Source organism: Silurus aristotelis, assembly GCF_946808225.1.
Source record: "Silurus aristotelis genome assembly, chromosome: 1".
Lineage (NCBI taxonomy): Eukaryota > Metazoa > Chordata > Actinopteri > Siluriformes > Siluridae > Silurus > Silurus aristotelis.
In genome coordinates, this window is record NC_139574.1 from 2,246,005 (window position 1) to 2,272,574 (window position 26,570).

General features: G+C 40.5%; 3 protein-coding genes and 1 long non-coding RNA gene across 4 annotated transcripts in view; 1 reads left to right on the plus strand and 3 right to left on the minus strand.

Annotated features, from left to right (window-relative positions):
• Window positions 1–26,570, minus strand: part of LOC310727127 (uncharacterized protein) — a 564,745-nt gene that overhangs the window by 327,112 nt on the left and 211,063 nt on the right. The window lies entirely within an intron of this gene.
• Window positions 1–26,570, minus strand: part of LOC310730409 (uncharacterized protein) — an 88,283-nt gene that overhangs the window by 48,989 nt on the left and 12,724 nt on the right. The gene's annotated exons all lie outside the window — the stretch shown is intronic.
• On the minus strand, window positions 5,662–15,050 carry LOC310728500 (protein NLRC3-like). The gene is made up of 7 exons (XM_083545994.1): window positions 14,991–15,050; window positions 14,692–14,835; window positions 14,243–14,359; window positions 14,024–14,081; window positions 13,349–13,553; window positions 11,381–13,136; window positions 5,662–5,776 (listed from the first exon to the last, which is right to left on the minus strand). The coding sequence occupies exons 2-7, from the start codon at window positions 14,742–14,744 to the stop codon at window positions 5,677–5,679; spliced, it is 2,289 nt and encodes a 762-aa protein (XP_083402120.1). The 5' UTR covers window positions 14,745–14,835; window positions 14,991–15,050; the 3' UTR covers window positions 5,662–5,676.
• On the plus strand, window positions 18,247–21,412 carry LOC310730763. The gene is made up of 3 exons (XR_014534948.1): window positions 18,247–19,743; window positions 20,003–20,109; window positions 21,373–21,412. It is a non-coding gene; the product is annotated as an uncharacterized lncRNA (long non-coding RNA).

Consider the following 26,570-nt stretch of genomic DNA (forward strand, 5'->3'; position numbering starts at 1 on the left):
TGCATAAAGGAAGTGGGGTTCAGACTAAACGCCGGGAAGAGTGCACTTTCTCCAGTGCAAAGAACCACTTTTTTGGGCGTGGTGTGGGACTTGGCCAAGTTGCGGGCACGGTTGTCTCCCGTCCGGATCGGAGTCATCCTCAACGCAGTCAGGAGGGTAAGAGAAGGCCAGCCACTCACTGTGAAGCAGTTTCAGAGGCTGCTGGGTCTCATGGTGGCAGCGTCCAGTGTAATTTCACTTTGCCTCCTCCACATGAGGCCCCTGCAGTGGTGGCTCCAGGGCAGAGGGTTCTCCCCCAGAGGGAACCCGTTTCGTACTATCAAGTTCTCACGGCGTGCCCTTTGAGCTTTGGATGTATGGAAGGACCCAACGTTTCTGTCCCAAGGCCCCATTTTGGGGACTCTTTGTCATCGCGTGACACTAACAACGGACGCTTCCCTCACAGGGTGGGGAGCGGTCACAACTGGCCACTCCGCCCAAGGTCTGTGGAGCAGCCCACGTCTCTCGTGGTAAATAAATTGCCTGGAGATAATGGCAGTGTTTTTGGGGTTGAAACACTTTCTACCAGACCTGAGGGACCACTATGTGTTGGTCTGCATGGACAATACTGCAGTGGTCTCGTACATCAACCACCAGGCCGAGGCCTGGGGAATGGCGACTTCACCCCAAGGTGGTGGAGCAGGTATGGCGGAGGTTCTACAGAGCCCAGGTGGATCTTTTTGCGACACGGGAGACTTTGCATTGTCCCCTCTGGTTCTCTCTCTCACCATGGTACAGTCGTAGCTAAGGCTACACCTGTATGCCTTTCCCACGATCTCGCTGCTCCCGGGAGTTCTGGAAAGAGTTAGCCGGGAAGGATTCCATCTCCTCCTGGTAGCACCTCGATGGCCGGGCAAGCCATGGTGTGCGGACCTGGTGTCCCTACTCGAGAGCCCTCCATTGGAAATTTCTCCCCGGAGGGATCTCCTCTCGCAGGCAGGCAGAACCCTGGTTCCCCACCGCCCGGAGTTGTGAAAGCTGTGGCTGTGGCCCCTGAGGGGGCACAGTTCGTAGCAGCTGGTCTCTCTACTGAGGTAGTAGAGACCCTTCACCACTCCAGAGCTCCCTCCACAAGGAGTCGAGGTCGTACGCCGCACTATGTGCAGGTGCTGAGGCCCTCACACACTAGGCAGGGTCTGGTCAGTGTGTCGTGATTAGACACTCTTTTCCAAAGCGTTACGACGCAGCTCGAGTTCTCGAATATGGAACGTCTCTAGGTTACGAATGTAACCCCAGTTCCCCGAGGGAACGAGATGCTGCGTCTCCGTGCCACACTACCTGCATCCCTGCGGCGCCTACCTTCTTTCTTGCAGAAGCTGGCGTCTCTACCATCTCGCAGCCATTTGTAGCTTCCTGGTTTACGCGTCGTCGCCCGCCGGTGACGTCACGACTCCCCTATTGGTCAGATTTTACATGTGGTGTAGAGCGCGGACAACGCAGGGGCGTTCCCAAAGCGTTACAACGCAGCGTCTCGTTCCCTCTGGGAACTTGGGTTACATTCGTAACCTAGAGACGTTCCCTACTGAACCGGAGTCGACTACAGCGAGTACCGAAACAGAAAGAGTTGTGGTTAGGAGAGTTACAGTGAGCTTGGACAAGGGTGAGATGTCTTTGGGTAACTCGACGGTATTCAATGCAGGATGCGAAGGGCGTGTGGGGCATCTGGTGATGGAGTGATCTGGTTTACCGCAGTATAGACGCTGTTTGTGTGGCGTGAGGTTGGATGGCAAGCAACAAGGCGCTGGGAAAGCCCGATGGATTTCTGTATGAAAGCCTCCAAACCCACACTGTCCTAATGAACCGCTATTGCATGTTTAATATCTGGAGCAAGCCCCAGTCTATATACGCTCAGGATCGCCATTCTCGTTCCAGCCACTAGATGCCGCCAGAGTGCAAAACCGGAGACTATAGTCTGAGCAGCTGATCGGCTGTGTTTGAACCCCGGAATCGGTGCAAAACACTGCCGTAAAGTGGTTGGTGAATTGAGCGTAGGAATTCACCACAGGGCTTGGAACGCCACCAAGGCCACCATCGGACTGCCACTGAGAGCGTGCTGTTTCTGACGGGCGGTGGCTGATGGGAAGGTGGCTCGGAGGGCGACGGTAAGGTCGCGGAACGCGTCGGAAGGAGTGCCGGGTTGTGAATCCATGGCGAGGTAACGCTGATTTAATTCTCTCTTTTTCTCTCTCGTTGTTCAGTCCGTTATTCTGTCATGCGGCAAAAAAAAAAGAGGCGGAAGCCGGAGTACAATTTGTGTAGGTTTTAACCTCTTAGGCTTCATTGTTGCGTGAGCGCAACAAATAGCCCATTGTTCTCAGGTTATGTTTAGGTTACAGTTAATGTTTAGCAATAGATTAAACAAATAGGGAGAAGAGTAACCATGAGTAACTATACGTCATTCTAAATTTCTAAGTCTCAGGCAGCGATTTTCGATCACTGTTTTTTAATGGAAAACGTATAACGAATGTATTTGCTGAATTTTTATGCAAACAACATGCATAAAAAAACTGCACTACTTACATCATTATTATTATTATTATTATTATTATTATTATTATTATTATTATCATTATTATTATTATTATTATTATTAATGTAACGAGTCACAAACACATCCACTGCTGCTAATTATTTTTATTAGGAAAGATAAGGGTCCAGTGAACAACATGCTGTAAAGCATTTCTGCTCCAAACAAACAATAGTATTGTAATTTAGATGTTTATTCCTTTGTTTACGTAACCCAGCCATTAGGGAGGCACAAGCCAGTGCACTCTTAGCGCCGGTCCCAAGCCCGAATAAATAGGGAGGGTTGCGTTTGGAAGGGCATCCAGCGTAAAACATGTGCCAAATCGAATATACGGATCACAAATAAGAATTTCATACCAGATCAGTCGAGGCCCGGGTTACCAACAACCGCCACAGGTATCGTTGGCCAACAGGGTGCAAATTGGGCTACTGTACAGAGATGGCAGGGAAAGGAGAAGTGTAGGAGAGTGGAGGTATGTTGGTACTTTAAATGTTGGCACTATGACTGGTAAAGGGAGAGAGGTAGCTGATATGATGGAGAGGAGAAAGGTAGTTATGTTGTGTGTTCAGGAGACCAAGTGGAAAGGGAGTAAGGACAGGAACATTATGGGTGGGTTCAAACTGTTCTATCATGGTGTGGATGGAAAGAGAAATTGTGTAGAGGTGATTCTGAAGGAAGAGTACTGTAAGAGTGTGGTGGAGGTGAAGAGAGTTTCTGATAGAGTGATGAACGTGAAGCTGGAAGTTGAAGTTGCCTATGCTCCACAAGTGGGTTGTGAGATGGAGGAAAGATTCTGACGTGAATTAGATGAAGTGGTAGATGGTGTACCTAGGAATGAATGATTGGTGATTGGGGCAGACTTTAATGGGCATGTAGGTGAAGGGAACAGAGGTGATGAGGAGGTGATGGGTAGGTATGGTTTTAAGGAGAGGAATGTGGAAGGGCAGATGGTGGTAGATTTTGCTAAAAGGATGGAAATGGCAGTGGTGAATACATATTTTAAGAAGAAGGAGAATCATAGAGTGACGTATAAGATTGGAGGAAGGTGCACACAGGTGGACTATGTTCTATGTAGGAGATGCAACCTGAAGGAGATTGGAGACTGTAAGGTGTTGGCAGGGGACAGTGTAGCTAGACAGCATCCAATAATAGTCTGTAGGATGGTTTTGAAGGTGAAGAAGAAGAGGAGGAGAGTGAGGACTGAGAGAAGAAGAAGATGGTGGAAACTGAAGGAGGAAGACTGTAGTGTGAGGTTCAAGGAAGAGGTCAGACAGAGGCTCTGTGGTGGTAAAAAAAAAGTGCTGGATGATTGGGTAACTACTGCAGGAGTGTTGAGGGAAGCAGCTAAAAAATACTTGGTGTGACATCTGGAAATAGAAAGGTAGACAAAGAGACATGGTGGTGGAATGAAGAAGTGCAGGAGAGCATAAGGGGAAAGAGGTTGGTAAAACAGAAGTGGGATCGACAGAGTGATGAGAAAAGTAGGCAGGAGTACAAGGAGATTTGACAGCAGGTAAAGACAGATGTGGCGAAAGCCAAGGAAAAGGCATATGAGGAGCTGTATGAGAGGTTGAACACTAAGGAAGGAGAAAAGGATTTATACCGATTGGCCAGGCAGAGAGACTGAGCTGGGAAGGATGTGCTGCAAGTTAGAGTAATAAAGGATGGTGATGGAAATCTGATGACTAGTGAGGAGAGTATGTTGACAAGGTGGAGGGAGTATTTTGAGCAGCTGATGAATGAGGAAAATGAGAGCGGGAGAAGGTTGGGTGGTGTGGAGTTGGTGAAGAAGGAAGTGGATAGGATTAGTAAGGAGGAAGTGAGAGCAGCAATTAAGAGGATGAGAGTGGAAAGTCAGTTGGACCAAAAGCATGGAGATGTTTAAGAGAGATGGCAGTGGAGTTTTTGACCAGATTGTTTAACAAGATTCTGGAAGGTGAGAAGATGCCTGAGGAATGGAGAAGGAGTGTGCTGGTACCGATCATTAAAAACCAAGAAGATGTGCAGACATGCAGTAACTACAGGGCAATTAAGTTGATCAGTCACATCCATGAAGTTATGGGAAAGAGTAGTGGAAGCCAGGCTAAGAGAAGAGGTGACCATCTGTGAGCAGCAGTATGGTTTCATGCCGAGGAAGAGCACCACAGATGCCTAATTTGCTTTGAGAATATTGATGGAGAAGTATAGAGAAGGACAGAAGGAATTGCATTGCGTATTTGTGGATTTAGAGAAAGCGTACGACAGAGTGCCAAAATAGGAGTTGTGGTATTGTATGAGGAAGTCATGTGTGTCAGACAAGTATGTAAGGGTGGTGCAGGACATGTATGAGGACAGTGTGACAGCAGTGAAGTGTGCAGTAGGAACTGCACCAAGGATCGCCCTGAGCCCTTTCCTGTTTGCAGTGGTGATGGACAGGTTGACGGACGATGTCAGACAGAAGTCTCCCTGGACTATGATGTTTGCGGATGATATTGTGATTTGTGGTGGGAGTAGTAAACAGGTTGAGACGAGCCTGGAGAGGTGGAGGTACACGCTGGAGAGAAGGGGAATGAAAGTCAGTAGGAGTAAGACAGAGTACATGTGTGTGAATGAGAGGGAGGGCAGTGGAGGGGTGTGGTTGCAGGGAGAAGGGGTGGAGAAGGTGGAGGAGTTCAGGTACCTGGGGTCAACAGTGCAAAGTAATGGAGAGTGTGTTAGGGAAGTAAAGAAAAGAGTGCAGTCAGGGTGGAGTGGGTGGATAAAAGTGACAAGAGTGATTTATGACAGAAGGGTATCTGCAAGAATGAAAGGGAAAGTTTATAGCACTGTGGTGAGTCCTGCGATGTTGTATGTATTAGAGACCATGGCATTGAGTAAACGACAGGAGGTGGAGCTGGAGGTAGCAGAGCTGAAGTTGTTAAGGTTTTTGTTGGAAGTGACGAGGATGGACAAGATTAGAAATTAGTTTATTAGAGGGACAGCTCATGTAGGACGTTTTGCTGACAAGGTGAGGGAAGCGAGATTGAGATGGTTTGGACATGTGCGGAGGAGGGACATGAGTTATATCGGTAGAAGAATGCTGAGGATGGAGCCACCAGGAAGGAGGAAAAGAGGAAGGCCAAGAAGGAGGTTCATGGATGTGGTGAGGGAAGACATGCAGGTAGTTGGTGTGAAAGGGGCAGATGTAGAGGACAGGGTGGTATGGAGACGGATGATCGGCTGTGGCGACCCCTAATGGGAGCAGCCGAAAGAAGAAGAAGAAGAAAATTCCTTTGTTTACGTAACAGAACTTCGGCTGGTGTTTGTGTTTATATATTTCCGAATAACTTCCACATAAAAAAACGACATCTTGCTGGTAAAAAAAAACAAATATGGCTGGTAGAATATAGTGTTACAAAACGGTTAAGAAAACAAAAAACAACAACAACAAAAAAAAAAAAGCGGAATCTTTGGTTGAGTCTCAACTCTCTGCAGGTGTCGTCATTTTTTTTTATGCGCCGCCTCTCATTTCAAACCTTTTATTTCCAGCCAGTAACATTATGGAAACAAAATGACTGATGGACAGTGTAGCCAACAAGTGCAGGATTGTAACGTTATATGGGAGGATTTTATTCTCCACGTGTGTGAATCTTAGTTTTATTACTCTTTACAAACTCTTAGTGGCTGAAGCAGCACGTGCTGTGATGAACCAGAAAGTGATGCAGCTCTCAGGTCAACACAAACAGCTGTTTATAGCTTGTGCTAACTGGACTTTGTTTACAAAAAACAAAGAAAACAAGGAAAAAAATGGACATTAAAAAAAGTTGTTTTATCGGAGGTGTGGAAAATATTTTTGGGGGCCGAGTAACAACAGCGACTTGGAGATCTACATCTGTAAGTTACAATATGTCCCTCTTTTTAGCTTTATACAATTTTATTGTTTTTATTGCCTGTTTGTTTTTATAAGAGAATTGCTTGAAAAGTTAGTTTGTGTGTGTGTGTGTGTGTGTGTGTGTGTGTGTGTGTGTGTGTGTGTGTCTTCCGCTCTCTCACACACACACACACACACACACACACACACACACACACACACATACACACACACACACACACACACACACACACACACACACACACACACACACACACACGAGTTCATTACTGTATTTTTGTCAAATGCGCATGTGGGTGAGATGAAAATACCGCAAAGTTTCCCAGTAGGGGCAAGATCTTAAAAGATCTTTAAAGTCTTAAAAATATCGTATTGAACTGAAGCGAATAATAAAAAAAAAACCATAAACACAAATATCGATATAAACGTAAGAGCCGCATGAAACCAGGCAAAGAGAGCCAGGGGTTGGCCACCCCTGGAATAGAGTATGAATGATCACCTGAGTTTAGCAGGTGACTCTCAAACAGAGGGAGGGAGAAAAGGCTCAGGCATAGTCTTAGATAAATGTTTGTAGGAATCTCATTTGTTATAAAAATCTTCATAAAATTTTAAATTTTAACTCATGAGACATGTGGCTTTCAACCCAGTACTTTTCTGGATTGCTCCAGGACTGATTACATGTATTTATATATGAAATAATAATAATGTTCAATGCAGGAAATGTATATCTATGGCACTTCATCATCTATAACTTAATATCTTTTTAAGCAATATCAACGTTTATGTTTGGAAAGAAGACACTTTGAGCTTTACTGTCAAAGATATATAAATTGTGTAAGTAGCACATTTTTATCAGGAACTGTTAACATTTAAAGTTAGGTAGAGCATTTCAGCTGTGAGTCCCAATATCTGGGCGGGGAGGGGCGAACCAGACATAGTCTCAGATAAATGTTTGTAGTAATCTCATTTTTTATGATCATTAAAATGGAAAGTATAAACTCATGAGATTGCTTCAGGACTGAATTCATGTATTTATATATGAAGAAAAAAAAAATCAATTATGGATTTTTTTTTTTTTACAGTACTTAATCATCTATAACTTATAATTTTTTTTAGCAACATCAACAGTGAATAATGAAGAGTAAAGCTCAACGTGTCTTCTTTTTTAGAGATATTTAAATTGTGTATGTAGTCCACTTTTATCAGGAGCTGTTAATATTTAAAATTAGGTAGGGCATTTCAGCTGTGAGTCCCAAAATCTGTGTTGAGTGCTAACAGGTTAAAATATATATTTTTTATTTTCAGATTTAGTGTAATGTTGTAAATGCATATACAGATACACAATAATGAATACATTTTAACTATTTAAATAATAGTTTATTTAGGTATGGGGTTCAAGCCCCGGTATTGCCAAGCTGCCACTCTTGGGCCCTTGAGCAAGGCCCTTAACCCTCTATGCTCCGGGGGTCCCTTACGAGGGAAATATCAAGGTCCGTGACGTGGGGCCGCCTTCCCGTGGGCTCACCACCTGCAGGAGGGACCGTAAGGGACGGTGCTGTGAGGATTGGGCAGCAGTCGAAGGCGGGGGCCTGCTTAGACTGCTGCCCCCGCGACCCGAATTACGGATAAGCGGGAGAAAATGAATGAATGAAAATGAAGGATGAATATTTAAATAATTTATTTTAAAATGAATCAAATTCTTTGAATTGAATTAAATTTAAACTGACCTGTTGTCAATTAATTATATATAATATATATATGCAGTGTTGGGCAAAGTTACTTTTAAAAGTAATGCATTACAATATCAAATTTCTCCCCAAAAAAGTAAATAATTACGTAACTTAGTTACTTTTTATGGAAAGTAATGCGTTATATTACTTTTGCGTTACTTTTGCGTTACTTGTATCTCTTTCACGCCTTACAGGTGTAACGGGTGTAATATAGAGAACATACCTTTCGCTGTCATCTCGTAAAACATTGTGCAATTCCGTAAATATGACCTCGTCCTCGTCTACATCATTCTCTGCTTCATCATCAGCTTGAAACTTTCTGAATGCTTTTACAAAGTTCATGCTTTTATCAGTGACCGTGGCAGTTTATCTTCCCACAAAGAGCTAATGAGCTGTGAATTTGCTCTCTTTCTCCGCTGCGATATCGTACATGTGTCTCCCACGAAAAACCTTTATTCTGAGCAGTCAGTAGATCTGCAGTGGTGGAAAGTCGGCAAAAGTTTTCTATATTTCTGTCTCCATTTCCATATATTCAACATTACACACACACACACACACACACACACACACACACACACACACACACACACACACACACACACACACACACACACACATCTGTAGTGCTGTGCTTTGCATGCAGATGTTTTTTAAGTGGTATTTTTTGCAGTTGACAAGAGCTTTTCACCAACACATAATCTACACTTAACCATTATTTCTTTCTCCTTTTCCTCGACTATTTCAAAATAATAAGAACACTTCCATCACAGTGATGTAATGCTCTGGTTTGCCATCTCCGCTTCTGACCAGCTTCTGTTCCCACGTAAATAATTCAGTATTTATTTTTTTATGCAAAATAATTAAACTAAAAAGTACCTCGCATTACTTTTTTTAAAAAGTAACTCAGATATTAATGTGTCAATTTATAAGGTAACGCGCTACTTTACTCGTTACTCCAGAAAAGTAATATTATTACTTGTAACGCACGCGTTACCCCCAACACTGTATATATATATATATATATATATATATCCCTAGTTCACCGAGGGAACGAGACGCTGCGTTCACAAAAAAAATATCGATGCAGCTCGAGTTCCCGAAGGGGAACTGAAATACTCAGACCAGCCTGTCTGGCACGAACAACAATGCCACGTTCAAAGTCACTTAAATCAACTTTCTTCCCCATTCTGGTGCTCGGTTTGAACTGCAGCAGATCGTCTTGACCATGTCTACATGCCTAAATGCATTGTGCTGCTGCCATGTAATTGGCTGATTAGAAATTTGCGTAAACGAGCAGTTTGACAGGTGTACCTAATAAAGTGTAAAGTGTAGAGTGTATGTGTATGTATATGTATATATATATATATATATATATATATATATATATATATATATATATATATATATATATATATATATATACATACATACATACACTCACCGGCCAAATTTATTTATTTAAAAAAATTTTTTTTACATTTTTTATTTATTTATTTATTTATTTATTTTTTACAGTTGAATTTTACTAACACTTTCTAGACTTTTGTTGCCCGATCACAAATTTCTTTTTGAATGTGTTGCAGCAATCAGATAAAAAATTTCCTTTTTTTTTTCTATAAAATGGTAAATTCCCTCCGTTTACACATTTTATGTGTTCTATTGTTTTTAGTGTGAATAAAATATGGGTTTATGAGATTTGTAAGTCATTCTGTGCATTTTCTTTCATTTACGTTACACAATGTCCCAACTTTTATTTTTTTTAATTGTGGTTGTATAATAGTTTTTCAAAATTATAGGAATATACATGTAACCCTTGAAATTCTAACACTAGGTTTATTCGTGAGCGCTGCTTTAATTGGGTGTTGCCCCTTTAAGAGGGTGGGGTAGTGTGTGCATGACAGTAGCTCATAAAGTGAATGTGATGAGACACTACGCATGGCGTGTGTGACTTGATCTGATTTATTTGATTAATTCTGTTAATGAGAAGTTTCTTGACATTATTTTATTACATATAGAAGCTGAGGAATGAAATCGAGATACCACTGTGAGCGTTACCAAAGATTGAAGAAATACTACTTACTGCTTTGGATAATTATTCTGTATATAATAACATTCTTTTCAATCATTCTATTCAATTGTCTATAATGAATTACGTATTTAATTCATTATAGACCAAAACTGACCTCTGCCATAATACACAACATGTTTGGTGGACAAAAAGCACTGACATTATTTTTCAGCATCAGGTACTTGCAAACTTCATATAATTGAAGAAAGGATAAATAGAAAAATTTACAGAGAAATTCTTGATAAAAATCTAATGACATCTACAAGAATGATGAAGATAAAATGCAGGTGGAAATTTCAGCAAGACAATGATCCCAAACACACAATCAAAAAAGCTCTCAACTGGTTTCAGAGAAAAAAAGAAAGCTGCTAGAATGATCCAGACAATCACCTGACTGGAATCCAAATGAAAATCTATGGCAATAACTAATGTTTAGAGTTCATTGAAGAGGCACATGGAACCTTCTACATTTGAAGAGTGTTTGTGTGGAAGAATGGGCCAAAATCACATCTGAGCAATGCATGTAACTAGTTTCTCCATACAGGAGGCATCTTGAAGCTGCTGTTACCAACAAAGTCTTTTGTACAAAGTATTAAATAATTATCAATGCTAAATATATTTTCCCCGTGTCATTTCACATTATTACACATTATTTATATATCATCAATGTGTGGACTGTTGTTACCAATGTGCATATTTTAATTTATTTTGATTGATTTGTGTTTTTAGGTAAATCTGTGATCGAGTGTAAAATAAATAAAAAATCAGGACACTTCTTATTTTATATAATATTATTTTCCAGCATAATTAGTTTTGATATTTGCATATTAAAATGTGCACAGAAAAAAATGTGTCTTTGTGACTCCTTGTGATTTTGTGTTTTTATTGTGATTATGGCTCTTCATCAGTTCCAAAACAATGACATTTATAAATAAATGTACAGTCTCTCACTACAACACTAATGATCAATAATTTTGATGACATCATTCTGCGCTTTAGTTTTTAGCAATGATTTAAATCACATCAGCAAACACTGGTTACCTGATTGGAGTAATGAATGATAATCATGATCCTAATCAGTGCAGTGTCATTAGTGTTCATTTACAATAATATCTACATTTATGGAATTAGTAACACATTTATGAAATCATTTTAAAATCACTTACTCAGCTTTTCTGGATGCTTTGACCACTGGCAGCAGCCTCAGAAGACATTCATCTGATCTGTCATATTTCCTCAAATCAAACACATCCAGATTCTCTTCTGAGTTCAGCAACACAAACACCAGAGCAGACCACTGAGCAGGAGAGAGTCTGACCCCCCTGAGACACCTGGAATTACTGCTGTTCAGGTAACGTTGTACTTCCTGTACTAGAGAATCATCATTCAGTTCATTCAGACAGTGGAACAGATTGATGGATTTCTCTGGAGATGGATTTTCTCTGATCTTCTTCTTGATGTACTCGACGGTTTCCTGTTTGCTGTGAGAGCTACTTCCTTTCTGGGGCAGTAGGTCTCGTAAGAGAGTCTGATTGGACTCCAGTGAGAGACCCAGAAGGAAGCGGAGGAACAGGTCCAGGTGTCCATTCTCACTCTGTAAGGTCTTGTCCACTGCACACCTCAGGAAATCAGACATGTTTGATTTGTTTGAAAGACCAAACAATGTTTTTTGTTTTCTAACATTTTTGTTGAAGAACTCATATAAAGCAGCCAGAAACTCCTGAACACTTAGATGTACAAAGCTGAACACCTTCCCCAGGTGAAACTCAAACTCCTCTCTGAAGATCTGAGTACACACTCCTGAGTACACTGATGCTTCTCTGACATCAATGTCACACTCTCTCAGGTCTTCCTCATAGAAGATCAGGTTTCCTTTCTCCAGCTGTTGGAAAGCCAATTTTCCCAGTGCCAGGATACTCTTTCTGGTCTGCTGAGGATCAGGATCACATTTCTGATGGTACTTTTGGTGCTTGTGTTTGATCTGAAAGATCAGGAAGTGTGTGAACATTTGAGTCAGAGTCTTGGGGATCTCTCCACTCTCTGCTTCACCCAACATTCTCTCTAGAACAGTGGCTGAGATCCAGCAGAAGACTGGGATATGACACATGATGTAGAGGCTTCTGGAAGACTTCATGTGTGTGATGATTTTATTGGCCAGGCTCTGATCACTGATCCTGTTCCTGAAGTACTCCTCTTTCTGAGGATCACTGAACCCTCGTACCTCTGTTACCTGGTCTACACACTCAGGAGGGATCTGATTGGCTGCTGCTGGTCGAGAGGTGATCCAGAGGATAGCAGAGGGAAACAGATTCCCCTTGATGAGGTTCGTCAGCAGCACATCCACTGAGGCTGATTCTGTCACATCACACAATTTCTCATTGTTCTGGAAATTTAGAGGAAGTCGACACTCATCCAGACCATCAAAGATCAACACCACTTTATTCCTCTCACAGTCTATTAATCGTAATTCTTTTATTTCTGGGAAAAAGTGATGAAAAAGATCCATCAGACTGAGATGTTTCTGCTTCATCAGATTCAGCTCTCTAAAGGGAAGTGGAAACATGAAGGTGACGTCCTGATTTGCTTTTCCTTCAGCCCAGTCCAGAATGACCTTCTGCACAGAGACTGTTTTTCCAATTCCAGCAACTCCTTTAGTCAGCACACTTCTGATGGACTTGTCTTTAAAGAGATCATTACATTTGATGGGTGTCTCCTGTGTTGCTGGTCTCCTGGACACTGTCTCAATCTGTCTCACCTCATGTTCATTATTGACGTTTTCACTCCAACTCTCTGTGATGTAGAGGTCTGTGTAGATCTCATTCAGAAGTGCTGAGCTTCCATGCTGTGAGATTCCTTCAGTAATTCTTTGACATTTCTCTCTCAGTTTGGATTTGAGTTTTCGCTGGTGCACAGAGACGAGTTCTGATAAAAAGAAGAATAAAATGTAAACTCTCTGATCATCTCTGTAAGCTACTGATATTTTCATAGCTGTATATCATATGGAATGTCAGTACTGATGTGTTATTATATTGTGTTGATAAAAGCACATCATTATGATGAGATGTGTTTAATAAATGTACAGCAGTTTCCTTCCTCTGAAGATAAAGTGATGTTAGAACCCCATGAGCTCTTACTGTTCTGCAGTGTGTTAGCGAGATCTGTGTGCTTCATGTTCTTCAGGAAGTGCAGTGTGATCTTCAGCACTCCCTCTCTGACACTGCTCTGATCCTCCTCATCCTCCACCTTCCTCTCAGAGCATGCTGGGTAATCTGGACTCAGGAGCATCTTATATCTCTTCAGTTCATTCTGTAGCAGACTGATGACTTTGTGCTCCAGATCCTGATTTAAAACAAAATAGAAATAAATTCACAAACACTAGAATGTAACATGAGAATGTGTTCATTACTAAATATAAAACTACTTATTTTTATATGATTTCTGATTAATCATAAAGCTTCTACACACAGATGAAATAAATAAAGGTTTTACAGCAAATTCAGCATTGGGATATAAAACATTTTATTTATGGCCTGTTCAATAGTTAACATCCAGACAAACTGGTTTCAGCTGAGAGCACAGACGAGTAAAAACATGAATCAATGAGTATTTTTTTGTGTTAAAACCAATAAGAAAACACAACACACTCGTGTTCACTCTTACTGCTGCTCAAGATTTTGTTCTGTCACACTGCAGTGTAAGTGGACTAGATATACACACACACACACACACACACACACACACACACACACACACACACACACACACACACGCACACACACACACACACACACATACACACACACACACACCTTGAATATGGCCTCTAAATGACTCTTCTCAGTGATCTTTGATTTCTTCTTCTGCAGTCTGTGAACAAATAAAACACTTGTTAAAAGTAGAATAAAGACTATAAATCATATTCATAACTACAAACACAAAGCAGTGAATACACACATATTACAGAGATGTTTGATTATGTGAGAGTGTGAGTGATAAAACACTGCACTCATACATTCAACTGTCCTCACCTCAGATCAGTAGTACAGTCTGTGTCTTTAAAGAATATTGGATGTTTCATTGACTGTTCACTTTTCATGGACACACAGCTGGGTTCAGGTGAGTCTGATCTCTTACCCTGAATCAGACTAAACACACACAACCACTGCATCATTATTACTGTTCTGCAGCAACACTGAATAATGAAACTGGAGTTAAAATCTGATGATGTTCTTATTAACACTGATCCCATTCTTTAACCTTCATACTTTATCCAGCTACAGGGACAACTTGGGGTTAGACGTGTTGCTCAGTAGCTTAATGTCACTAATCATCAGCTGGTTTTGAACATCTGGAGACAAAGCTGCTGAATTCAACTCTTCACTCGTCACTTTTCACAGATACACATCAGAGTCTGATCTGTTTAGTGTTGGTGAATGTGAGAACATTTCTATTTTTCACAGTCACAACCTTCACTCACCTCTCATCTTTCTTTATGTCCTGTTTCACAGAGTCACTCATTCTGGAGGACATTTCTACTGCTACAGAGGAACCTGTACACACACACACACACACACACACACACACACACACACACACACACACACACACACACACACCAACCCTTTACACAAAGAAGACATATTTACATCTATCCAACATCTGTTTGTTAAATCTACAGCTGTACCATAACACATTTAATAAAAAATCACCTGAACTTCTTCATCTAGTTTAAATTCATAACATTCACATTTTCTACCTTTAGATTTACAGACTTACTGTGTTTTTCTCCTGGAACCTTTCAGAGTCCCGTCACTAAGTTCTGTTTCAGTTTTACTCAAACTGGCATGACTGGTTCAGGAAGAGTACAAAAATTCAATACAAATAGAGGTGGAGCAAAAACACACACACACACACACACACACACACACACACACACACACACACACACACACACACACACACACACACACACACAGACAGAAAAACACACACAGAAAAACACACACACACACACATTACAGTTTTGGATTGTTATTCAAATATATGAGTACATTTTATGTTGTATTATTTCTAACCTGAAATGTATATGTGTATTTTTGTGTGTATGTATGTGTGTGTATGTGTATGTGTGTGCATGTGTATGTGTGTGTGTGTGTGTGTTTGTGTGTATCAAGGAAGTAACCCACAAATATACTGTTGTACGGTTGGGCAGACGTCACTTGTTTTGCATTATGCCTGGAATGGAAGATCAAATTAATCTTTACTTTTCTCTTCGATTTATCAACAAGAAAATACTTGTTATTTTAGTCCAGATTCTTTTTGTTATATTTAGAGACTTTAGAATGTGCAGATCATCATAAGCATTCGGACTTTAAAGTGACACTGCTGTAAGCTGAGCCTATTTGGAAGAAAACACTAAACTGACTTGGATGAGGTGATCGTGTTGTTTATCAGGCTCTACAACACAATGGACAGATGCAGGGTTCTCGCTGGTTACATCAATGTGTTATACTCATTGTATTTGTGGTGCAGCAGGACACAATACGACAGATCATTAAATGAATCGATCCTCATGATGTGGACCTTCGAAGAGTGCAGCGTCTTAGGCGCCGGTATACAAACCAAAAGAGCCGAATGCTCTTTGGTGTACGGACTCGTGTGACAAATTGAAGGTGTATGGTATTGGGATAAATGGGCGTATTGATGGTTTCAGTCATTTTGTTGTATGGATTGAAGCTCATACAACAAATAATGACCCCACGGTTGTGGCTGGTTACTATATTCAAAGCGTTACACACTTGGGTGGGTGTGCAGAGAGGATGCATGTGGACCACGGCACTGAAAACGGGCATGTCACCACCATGCAGGTATTTTTGAGGAGAAACCACACGATGCCTTTGCCAAAGACAACAGTTTTATTTATGGATGCAGAACAGGGAATCAATGCGTTTAATCCTGATGGGGGATTTTAAAGAAAAAAGCGTTCTGTTATGGATTAACGTTCAAAACCCTCTAAACAATGGACACTTCTCTGGAGACATTTTGGATAAAAGCAAAATCCAATTCTGCTTCCTTGGCCTTGTTCAGGTAACCCGCTCTCTTACACACACACACACACACTGTGCATGGCCGAAGCGGAGCTGTTGGTGTCATGTGCTATGTGTTTATGCATTCACTCTACTGGTCTTATGCCAAGTTCTGCCTGCCTGCTGAGAACTTCCTGCCCTGGACAGCATGAGAACCGTGAACATTTGACCCAGCCCGCTGCTTTCTGCTGCACCGGAACACACTGACATTTGTGTTTTCTCTCCACCCAACTCTGGATAAAATACACATCCAAGGAAGCACTGAAGAGTTCAAATTAATGTGCTTTTTATATGAAAGCCACAGAAACTGTAAAAACGTTATGCATTTAGTTTTAAAAGTGTTTAAGTATCTTCTATCAGCTGCTTCATCAGGCACTGCGCCATGAATTTCTCCTGCAAATTCTCCTCTAAATGTTATAAAACATACTATAATGCACCCCTTTATAATTCACCAGAGACTTTATGGTCAGAGGTGTTACCTGTATTACCTTCTGGTATGTTTTAGATGAACAGGATGAGATGGATTGAGGGTCCACGGTCATGCTATTTAACTTTCTTCAAGTAAAATAATGTTTGTTGTGTAAAGTACATTCTTGCAGAAGGAACTGGATGAAGTGATGCGGAGATGGAAACCCCACAAGATCCGACCCAGACTAGGCCAAGATGTGCATGCAGGTGGTCCAGTCCTCATGTATACAGTCCCACAGTTGTATGATGCACAGGACAAGCTCAAAACAGTGGACCTTGAGGAGGTGGCTGTGTGAAAGGAAGAGTGCACACTGAAGCGTCAGCGCTCTTGTTATGAGAGTTTTGGATCTTTGTGTGTTACTAATGCAGGAGAACGGATGGAATAATCCGACTGATGCTTTTGAAGCTGCAGAGCTGTACACCTCACTAAGAACAGCGTGAAAATATCTAAAGATAGACTGTAGTTGTACTCGTTTATCAGTTCCTCTGCTGCAGACTCATCATTATATGGTGTTACTGTTGTTTTAATGTGTAATAATTTAAACTGCATATCAGTTTCTTTCTCCAAACTTTGTCCTGATTCAGTCAGAAACAATAAAGTTTAAAATTTTAAATTTCTAAATTCTGATTGGACAGCAGAGACTTTATTCAAATCATTATTCAAAAACTGGTCATGTGTGACATGGAGGGTGGCTGTTGTAGAAGTTCTTCACTGGACACATGAGACATGGAGGGTGGCTGTTGTAGAAGTTCTTCACTGGACACATTAAACATGGAGGGTGGCTGTTGTCGCAGCATGACATCAAAATCATATGGTTTCTGTCTGTTATTGTTGTCACTTGGATGTTCAGTTTCACCTGGCTCGAATGTAACTTTCTGGTCAGATAGATCAGATATTAAGCTGCATTTTATCTGTTACACTGGAGTAGTGATCAGTGATGTAGTGAGGACCTGTGATACCATGAGAGTCAGTAATTTATTATAAGGGGCCGTTTAGTTTTCCTCCTTCCATGACAATATTTATGGATTCCTCCTCTTGCTCATATAGCAGAAGGTTATGCTCATCACCACTTGGTTGACCAAAATCATCCTCTTTCTCAAGATCATCAGCATCCAGCTGCAGATTATCTCCATCATCATCATAATTATTATTTAACTCTTCTACCTCATCATTGCCTTTTTTATCATCTGAGTCATTATCACTTTGTAGCTGCTTCTTGGGGAATGTAGTAATATAGAAGCGTAGCCTGTGCATGCAGAGAGGATCAGAGATTAAACCGATGGTCACATCCTCATTTACCTGATTTTGTTTATAATCCCACACTTCAATCTTTAAATCAGTTTCATGGCCTTTGGTTGACATTCCATTTGGACAGAAGAGACTTTTTGTAGAACAGTATCCATGACACATTTTACTGCAACCACTACTGTCCTCGTGCCTCCTCCTTCTTTAGCTCTCATTTGCTTTAATTGTTCATTCTCACTGTGCAGCCACCCGATTTGAGTTTTGTGATGAGTAGCTCTCCCTTTCTTTCTTGCAGGACCTAAAGATTCAATGTTTTGCACTTGATCTTCAGGTTTATTTGCATCAGCTTCCTTTCTCATCTGGAGCTTTGCTCTGAGCTTTTCAAAACGACCCGACGTTTTTTTCTGAATTGGTGTTGGATTTTTGCAGAAGTTATTAATGCCAGCCGATCTCCATATGAGGAAATGTATTTAGGCAGATCACGGTCTTCCATAAAAGGGATGACGTCTTTGTCAATCTGTTAAATAAATGAAACCATGATATTTAATAGTTTGTGTTCCTTAAAATGTAACATAAATAAATCACCGAAACAAAGTTTAGAAAATAGAAAACATTATGTTTAGATGCGTAGACCAAAGCTTTATCTAAACCCTTACTAGTTCAGTTTTTGTGTGCAAAAGGAAGCAGTAAAATTGTTTGTCTCCCTTAATGGCTAATCATTTCGCATGTTTAGTGAATAATATTCAAACCACATATTTGATATTTTCTTTGTGTATGATTAACATATGCACAATATATTCAGATTGACTAGTTTTGAAAAATGTATCCAATTATTAATGCAATAATTAATTGCAATATGGACTTGGGCAATTATTTAATTGCAAAAGGCTGCAATTTATTACAGGTGATATCCACATGGTCAGAAATTTATGTTGAGTTCGTCAATAATTTTAACATTTATTTTTTAATACTTTTAAAGTGATAAATAAATATTGGCAAACATCCTCTTAATGACATAATTTGCCAAATGATTTTCTGTTAGCCTGGATAAATACGTTTGATTATTTGACAGTAATTTCCTGACATGCACTAATGCCTCTGAGCTCCACTGAGGTCAGAGTTCATCTTTGTAATGTTATTTTTACTGCATAGTGCTGTGTGATGAGTCCATCCTGGTAAACCAAACATTTATTTCACATATTGGTACTTTTTCCTCCTCCATAGAGCTGATTATGTCTTCAGGGACTTTGTGTTTACGTAAGAAATCAGGGACTGTATGACGCTACACATTGGTAGTGCTGTGAAGAACAAATACAGTAATCAATAACCAATGTTTTAAACTCGAAGATTTAGATTTTTTTTTTCTCTAATATTTAGAGTTTTAATCTGGAATGTTTTGAGTTGTGTATGTATGTAGTGTATGATTTGAGTTGTGTATGTATGTATGTAGTGTATGATTTGAGTTGTGTATGTATGTATGTATGTATGTATTGTATGATTTGAGTTGTGTATGTATGTATGTGGTGTATGATTTGAGTTGATGCTGATTGATCTTCCTTACATACAGCGATATGAACAATGGATTCTTTGATTGCTTTTCTCTGTTTTCTGAGTGTTCACCAGAAGGGGGCGCATTTCACACACATTCCACAAACGCTGATGAAGCAGCAGCAGCAGCAGCAGCATTTCGGTGTCCTGTGATTCTTAATGCTAATATTTTCCCCACCAGGTAATAAATACATCAACTCAATGTTGAGTTTATTGTTGAGGTTTGGAAAAGGGCTGAAATGTGGATATCGTTGTTCCAAGCATTAATGAGTTGTTCAAGTGAGTTTGAAAGTTTGTTCAGAGTTAAACTCGTATATCACGCTAGTCATGCTAAGGATGGAGACCACGTGGTGTTGGAAATAGTTTTAAAAATGGATGTATTGTTCCTACAAATATGCTGAATTATAGAAATGGATAATGCTGATATTTTCTCCCACCAGGCGGTGGCGCTACTACATAAATACACCATTAGACACGCAGGAGAAGAAAAAGTCCGGCTGCATTCAGAATCGCCCAGCATGATTTTTCCCGCCTGTTCGTTTCTGAGGTAAATATTTTGATATCTTTATTATTTTACAATAAAAACCGTATGAAATGAGATCATTCAGACTGTAGAAATATACTAGAAATGATTTGGGTGGTAAAAGTGGAAAAAAAGATTTAAATCCTGTCAGGAGTTAGTTGCTATAGTCAGGGGAGACTATGCTAAGCTAACGGAGAACAATTAAATATCAATTATTATTCATATAAACTCAATGCAGAAATATTAATGATTAAAAAAAGATTTAATGCTGGTTTTTAGGGTAAAATTGTGATATTTATTGTCTGTGTTTAATAATGTATCATATGTGTGAGGAAGAAAACTATTATTTGTAGTTAAACTTTAATAATTATATAATGATTAATAAATAAAGTTAATAAATTAAGATTTTGGACATTTAACAGCGTTTAGCATGAGCTATATGTGCACTAATCCTAAATCAGGGCTTTTCACATTTTATGGGCATTTTTTACATTTATAAATCCATTTTCTCTAAAAGTGTGCATCATCTTTAATGCTCAGAGGAACATGTGATGATTTAACCTGCACTTACAAATGCAGCAATAATCTTTTAATATTTTAATCATAAAATACTGATATTTAAGATCATAAAAAATAGAAGATACTTTAAATGTGATATTAAACCCGCCAGTAGGTGGCAGCACGTCACTGTTAAAAGTGAGTCATTTCGATTGAACCGAATCATTTAAACGAGTGATTCATTTAGGAACGAAACACCATCATGTTGTTTAGAGACACAAAACAGTGCTGTGGATTTGTTTGGATTATTTTTGTTGGTGAAATCGAGCAAAAACAGGCAACATGGTGTCTAAAACATAAATCTCTTAATATTAACTCTTATTTCTTATATTCTAATCTCTTATTTATTAAACTGGTGTATAAAATCAATATCACATTTGTAATCGTGCTGTTTTTTGTAGAAAAAGCAGCACTTTTCATGTGATATTAATTAAATATATGAAAGAATATAAATGTGCACATTTTCTGCCCCTGATCCTGAATTTTGTGATAATTTTAAATACATTTATAGACTGAATTATGCAGTGAGATAACTAAATGTTCTAAATGTGTATACACACACACACACACACACACACACACACACACACACACGTCTAATCTTTATGCTGCCTCTCTTGGGGCCCTTGAGCACGGCCCTTAACCCTTATTTTGTAGTCTATGTAATGCACTACTGTAGTGTTTGTGTTGAATGTGTCACAACAAATCAGTGTGATTTACTTTGTGTAGTGTAGCTGTGTAGGGGACAGGGGTGGATTGGGTCCCACACCACTGACATGTGTCGGACACTGTGTAGGGTGGTGTATCAAACCATGGCATTCTGAGTCTAGATTCTACTCTGTGTGTGTGTGTGTGTGTGTGTGTGTGTGTGTGTGTGTGTGTGTGTGTGTGTGTGTGTGTGTGTGTGTAAGTTCATGGTGCTATTTTTAAATATAATGGTGTCGTTTTCCCCCATTTGTTTCTTCTGCACACTGCTATAAACCACCCTTTATTTTCAGAGCACTGATTCTGTTCATCAATGTCCATGTTCACTCCTTCAATGCTGCTTCTGCTTGTCTACATCACTCACAGTCTTTCTTACCAGGCACTTTGCACATGTTGAAGTTCATCATGTCGTTCTTTGAAGGATTTGAAAAACCTAAAAAATAAATAAACAAACAAATGAAAGAATGAATAAATTAATTCCAATTACAACTGAAAAGAGTTAAGAAGAAAGTAAACTGAGTTTTGTCTGATGTGTAGATATTTACAATTCTGAAATCAGGTTTAGGGAGAGTTCTATTAAAGAAATGAAGGCATTTTAATGGAACTGCAATGAAATTTAAGGCCATTTTCACAATAACACAATAACTAAACTACAAGTGTTTCTAATATTTATAAACTAGTTACTTAATATTACATGAGGCATCTTAGATAATCTACTAAACACCAAGAAATCTGGGACTCGTACTGAGGACGACTAAGGGACTCGTACAGAACTTAGAAAAGGTGAAACATTTATCGCTGCTCCAGAAGGAAACATGATGCATTAAGAGTCAGAGTGTCAACTTTTTGAATTGGATATTCAGGGCAAATTGTATTTATTGTGTGATATCAATTAAGGCCTATAGATTTTTCATACCTTGTTGCTTTGGTGGACTCTGCAGCTGGCAAATAGATGGTTGATCCGTCTCTGCTGGTGTTTGAGGTTGGTCTATGGTCTCCTCCTCATTCCTTGACATTTTATCACATTGGTCCCCAAGTTGCTCCAAAAATACATTGACAATTTTTTTTAAATACAGTGGGTACGGAAAGTAGTCAGACCCCCTTACATTTTTCACTCTTTGTTATATTGCAGCCATTTGCTAAAATCATTTAAGTTAATTTTTCTTTCTCATTAATGTACACATAGCTCCCCATACTGACAGAAAAACACAGAATTGTTGCAGATTTATTAAAAAAGAAAAACTGAAATATCACATGGTCCTAAGTATTCAGACCCTTTGCTCAGTATTTAGTAAAAGCACTCTTTTGCTCTAATACAGCCAGGAGTCTTTTTGGGAAAGATGCAACAAGTTTTTCACACCTGGATTTGGGGATCTTCTGCCATTCCTCCTTGTAGATCCTCTCCAGTTCTGTCAGGTTGGATGGTAAACGTTGGTGGACAGCCATTTTTAGGTCTCTTCAGAGATGCTCAATTGGGTTTAAGTCGGGGCTCTGGCTGGGCCATTCAAGAACAGTCACGGAGATGTTGTGAAGCCACTCCTTCGTTATTTTAGCTGTGTGCTTAGGGTCATTGTCTTGTTGAAAGGTAAACCTTCGGCCCAGTCTGAGGTCCAGAGCACTCTGGAGAAGGTTTTCATCCAGGATATCCCTGTACTTGGCCGCATTCATCTTTCCCTCACAACCAGTCGTCCTGTCCCTGCAGCTGAAAAACACCCCCACAGCATGATGCTGCCACCACCATGCTTCACTGTTTGGACTGTATTGGACAGGTGATGAGCAGCTCCATGGCAGAAACCATAGAAGGCTTGAGGAGCACAGGAACCTTTCTCCCTCGTTTACCGCGGATCTGGTGAAGTGCAGACAAAACTTTCTGTCAAATTCAGAAACACAGATGACAATGTCTTCATGCAGCTCGGAAAATTTCCTGCTTTTAAAAGCTGAAAAAAGCATCCGTGATTCCTCACCTTCACTTCGCCTGTTAAACAGGATGATTTGGGACAGTGGGACCTTGGCAAGAGCAGCATAGCTGTCTGCAGAAGCGCAACTTCTGAGCTTACTGAGCAACACATGGTTTCTTCTCCAGATGGGCATGCAGGACTTTGACATCCTGAGTGAAGGGAATGATCTGTGTTGCATTCCACTTGTATTCCTTCAGTGTAGTTATAGCACCAGCAGAAATTTATTCATTCCACCTGCCTGATGTATTTTTCTGAAGTCTCGAGCACACTCAACACGCTCACGATCACCGTACATCATTGCATTGCTTTCAACAATGCTACACATCTTGTGTTGAGTGTTCTTCTCTTCATCATAGCCTGATACGACTTTAACAGCTGAGATGACCTGCTTAAAGTTTGCTGGTATGATGAAGTCTTCCATTGTTCTCAATGGGGTAATCTTCCTTGCTTCTAGAAGCAACCTGCCAAGTTCTCTTATCTTCAATTTGATGTCATGTTTGGTCACATCAGGCCCCAACCTGTTTACCTGTGCTCCCCCCAGCTGCATGATACATCTGTCAAAATGAACTACACGGGAAATCTCATCGTGGAGTATTTTCTTAACTTTTGCTCACCTCTGAGCCAACTGGCGTTTTCAGAGCACACAGAGATCGAACTGTCCTCCTGCCCTGAGGTTCATCATCATTGGGTTTTAGTGGACAGTTTTTCATGTTTCCAAAGGCTATGCTTGTTGTAAAGGCTTCGACAGTAGATGCAGTGAAGACATTCTTTTGCTACTTTTCTCTTTTTTAGACGATAGCAGGCAATCATCTCCCCATGTTCTTTTCTCTCTATATCTGTGTTGTGGGCAAAGTTCCCCCAGTTTCTCAGAAGGGTGAACTGCACTTGCCTTTCTTTGGAATGTTTTGGAAATGTGACTGCCTTTGCGACTTCTACTTCATTGTGAAGGACAAACTCGAGGTGTCTTGGCAATTTAGTCAAGTCAAGTCAAGTTTATTTCTATAGCGCTTTTCACAACAGACATTGTTTCAAAGCAGCTTTACAGAAATCAACAGTCAAGGTGAATGCTTTGTATTTATCCCTGATGAGCAGCCGTGGTGACTATGGCAAGGAAAAACTCCCTCAGATGTAATGAGGAAGAAACCTTGAGAGGAACCAGACTCAAAAGGGGAACCCATCCTCATTTGGGTGACATCAAGAGTTTGATCATAATTCTTACAACAATAAGAAAAAGTTTTTTCCTGTCAGCGGCTAACACTAGTTCATTGAACACGGACGCACCAAGCTGCAAGCAGCTATTTTGCCGTTGGCTCCGTCTCGTGTATTTTTGCTTTCGGAAGAGTGCTTTTTTCCCTGTTTGAGAATTTGAAAGCAGTGCGTGGAGGACATTCCCACCAGAACTACGAACACACACTACATTAACCACATTAAGGGTCCGTAATTTCTCTGCTATGGCGAACATCCAGTTCATTCAGTGTGTGAAGTGTGACATGTTTAGTCAGTCTCTCTCCGTTGTTAGCGATCATTTTATCTGTGAGAAGTGTAAGCTAGTTTACTCTTTGACGGAGAAGATCTTAGCATTAGAGGAGCGCATCCAGAGTCTAGAGAGAAGTAGTGAGTGCGAGAGCAGTCCAGGTTCTGCAGGGGAAAGTCTGGATGCCCTAGGTGAAGTAAATATTCCCCCGACTCCGGCATTAGAGCCCTCGCAGCGGGGTGAATGGGTGACGACTCGGCGGCATATTCGCAAAGCCAAAGCTAACGCTAAGGCTTGCCCACGGGAGCACCATTCCTCTCCACTTCACGTGTCCAACAGGTTTGCTCTCCTCAGTGAAGCACCCGCTAAGAAACCTGAAAGAGCTCTAGAAAGAGTTTTAGGAGACTCCATTCTGAGGCACATGAAATTAACTAGACCTTTAGGGGCACCAGCAGCACAGGTCATGTGTATACCAGGAGCCAGGGCGCCGGACATAGCAGGTCAGCTTAGATTCTTAGGAAAGCACAGGTTCTCTAAGATAGTTTTTCACACAGGAGCTAATTATATACGCCTTCGACAGTCAGAGGTTACTAAGAGTAATATTATAGAGGTGTGTAAATTAGCGAAGGCAATGTCCGATGCTGTAATATGCTCTGGCCCCATCCCAATACGACGTGGCGATGTAGCCTACAGCAGGTTATGGTCGCTGAACTGCTGGATGTCCGAGTGGTGCTCCAAAAACAATGTGGGCTTCATTAATAATTGGAGCATTTTTGAGGGCAAGGCTGGCCTGTTAGGGCGGGACGGTGTCCATCCCACTCGGGAAGGTGCTGCTCTCATTTCTTGTAGTATAGGTCATAGTCTCAGAACAGCACTAGTTAACAAGTGACTGTCTAGAGCCAAGGCCAGGGAGCAGACAGACAGGCTAAACCGACCGTCTGCTAGCTGCACAGAGACGTCACTCAGGATCCACCAAATTGAGACTGTGTCTGTCCCCCGAGCGAAACCAAAATATAGGAATTCTCAGAAAGTCTGTTTTAGTAACCTGATTAACATTAAATTAAATAGGACTGAACGCACAGCCAGCACCTCTGATCTAAAGATAGGATTGCTGAATATTAGATCTCTCACCTCTAAAGCGCTTACTGTAAACGAAATTATTACCGACCAGGAGTTTAAAATAATGTGTTTGACAGAAACGTGGATTAAACCGAATGAATATTTAGCATTAAATGAAGCGAGTCCTCCTGGGTATAGCTACATACACCAACCCCGTCTAAATGGCAGAGGAGGCGGAGTCGCAGCTATTTATAATAATAATCTAAGCGTCACACAAAAGACTTAACACAAATGTAAAACATTTGAAGTTCTTTACACCAGCATAAAATATTCAGTGTCTGAAAGCAGGTCCAGTCAGACAATTCCACTCATTATTATTTATAGACCCCCAGGGGCCCTACTCTGATTTTCTCATAGAATTTGCAGATTTCATCACAAATGTAGCTACTTCTCTAGACAAAGCATTAATTGTTGGTGATTTTAACATTCATTTTGATAATCAGGAAGACTCCTTAAGAGCAGCAGTTGTGTCCATTCTAGATTCAGTTGGAATGAATCAGAATGTTATAGGACCCACTCATAGTGGTGGACACACTCTCGATTTGTTGTTAACATTTGGATTAAAAATAAAAAACGTAGTCATAATTCCACAGTCTGAAGCTATTTCAGACCATTATCTCATCTTTTTTTAAATTTGCCTCAGTCATTGCATTAATACTTCACCACGTTAT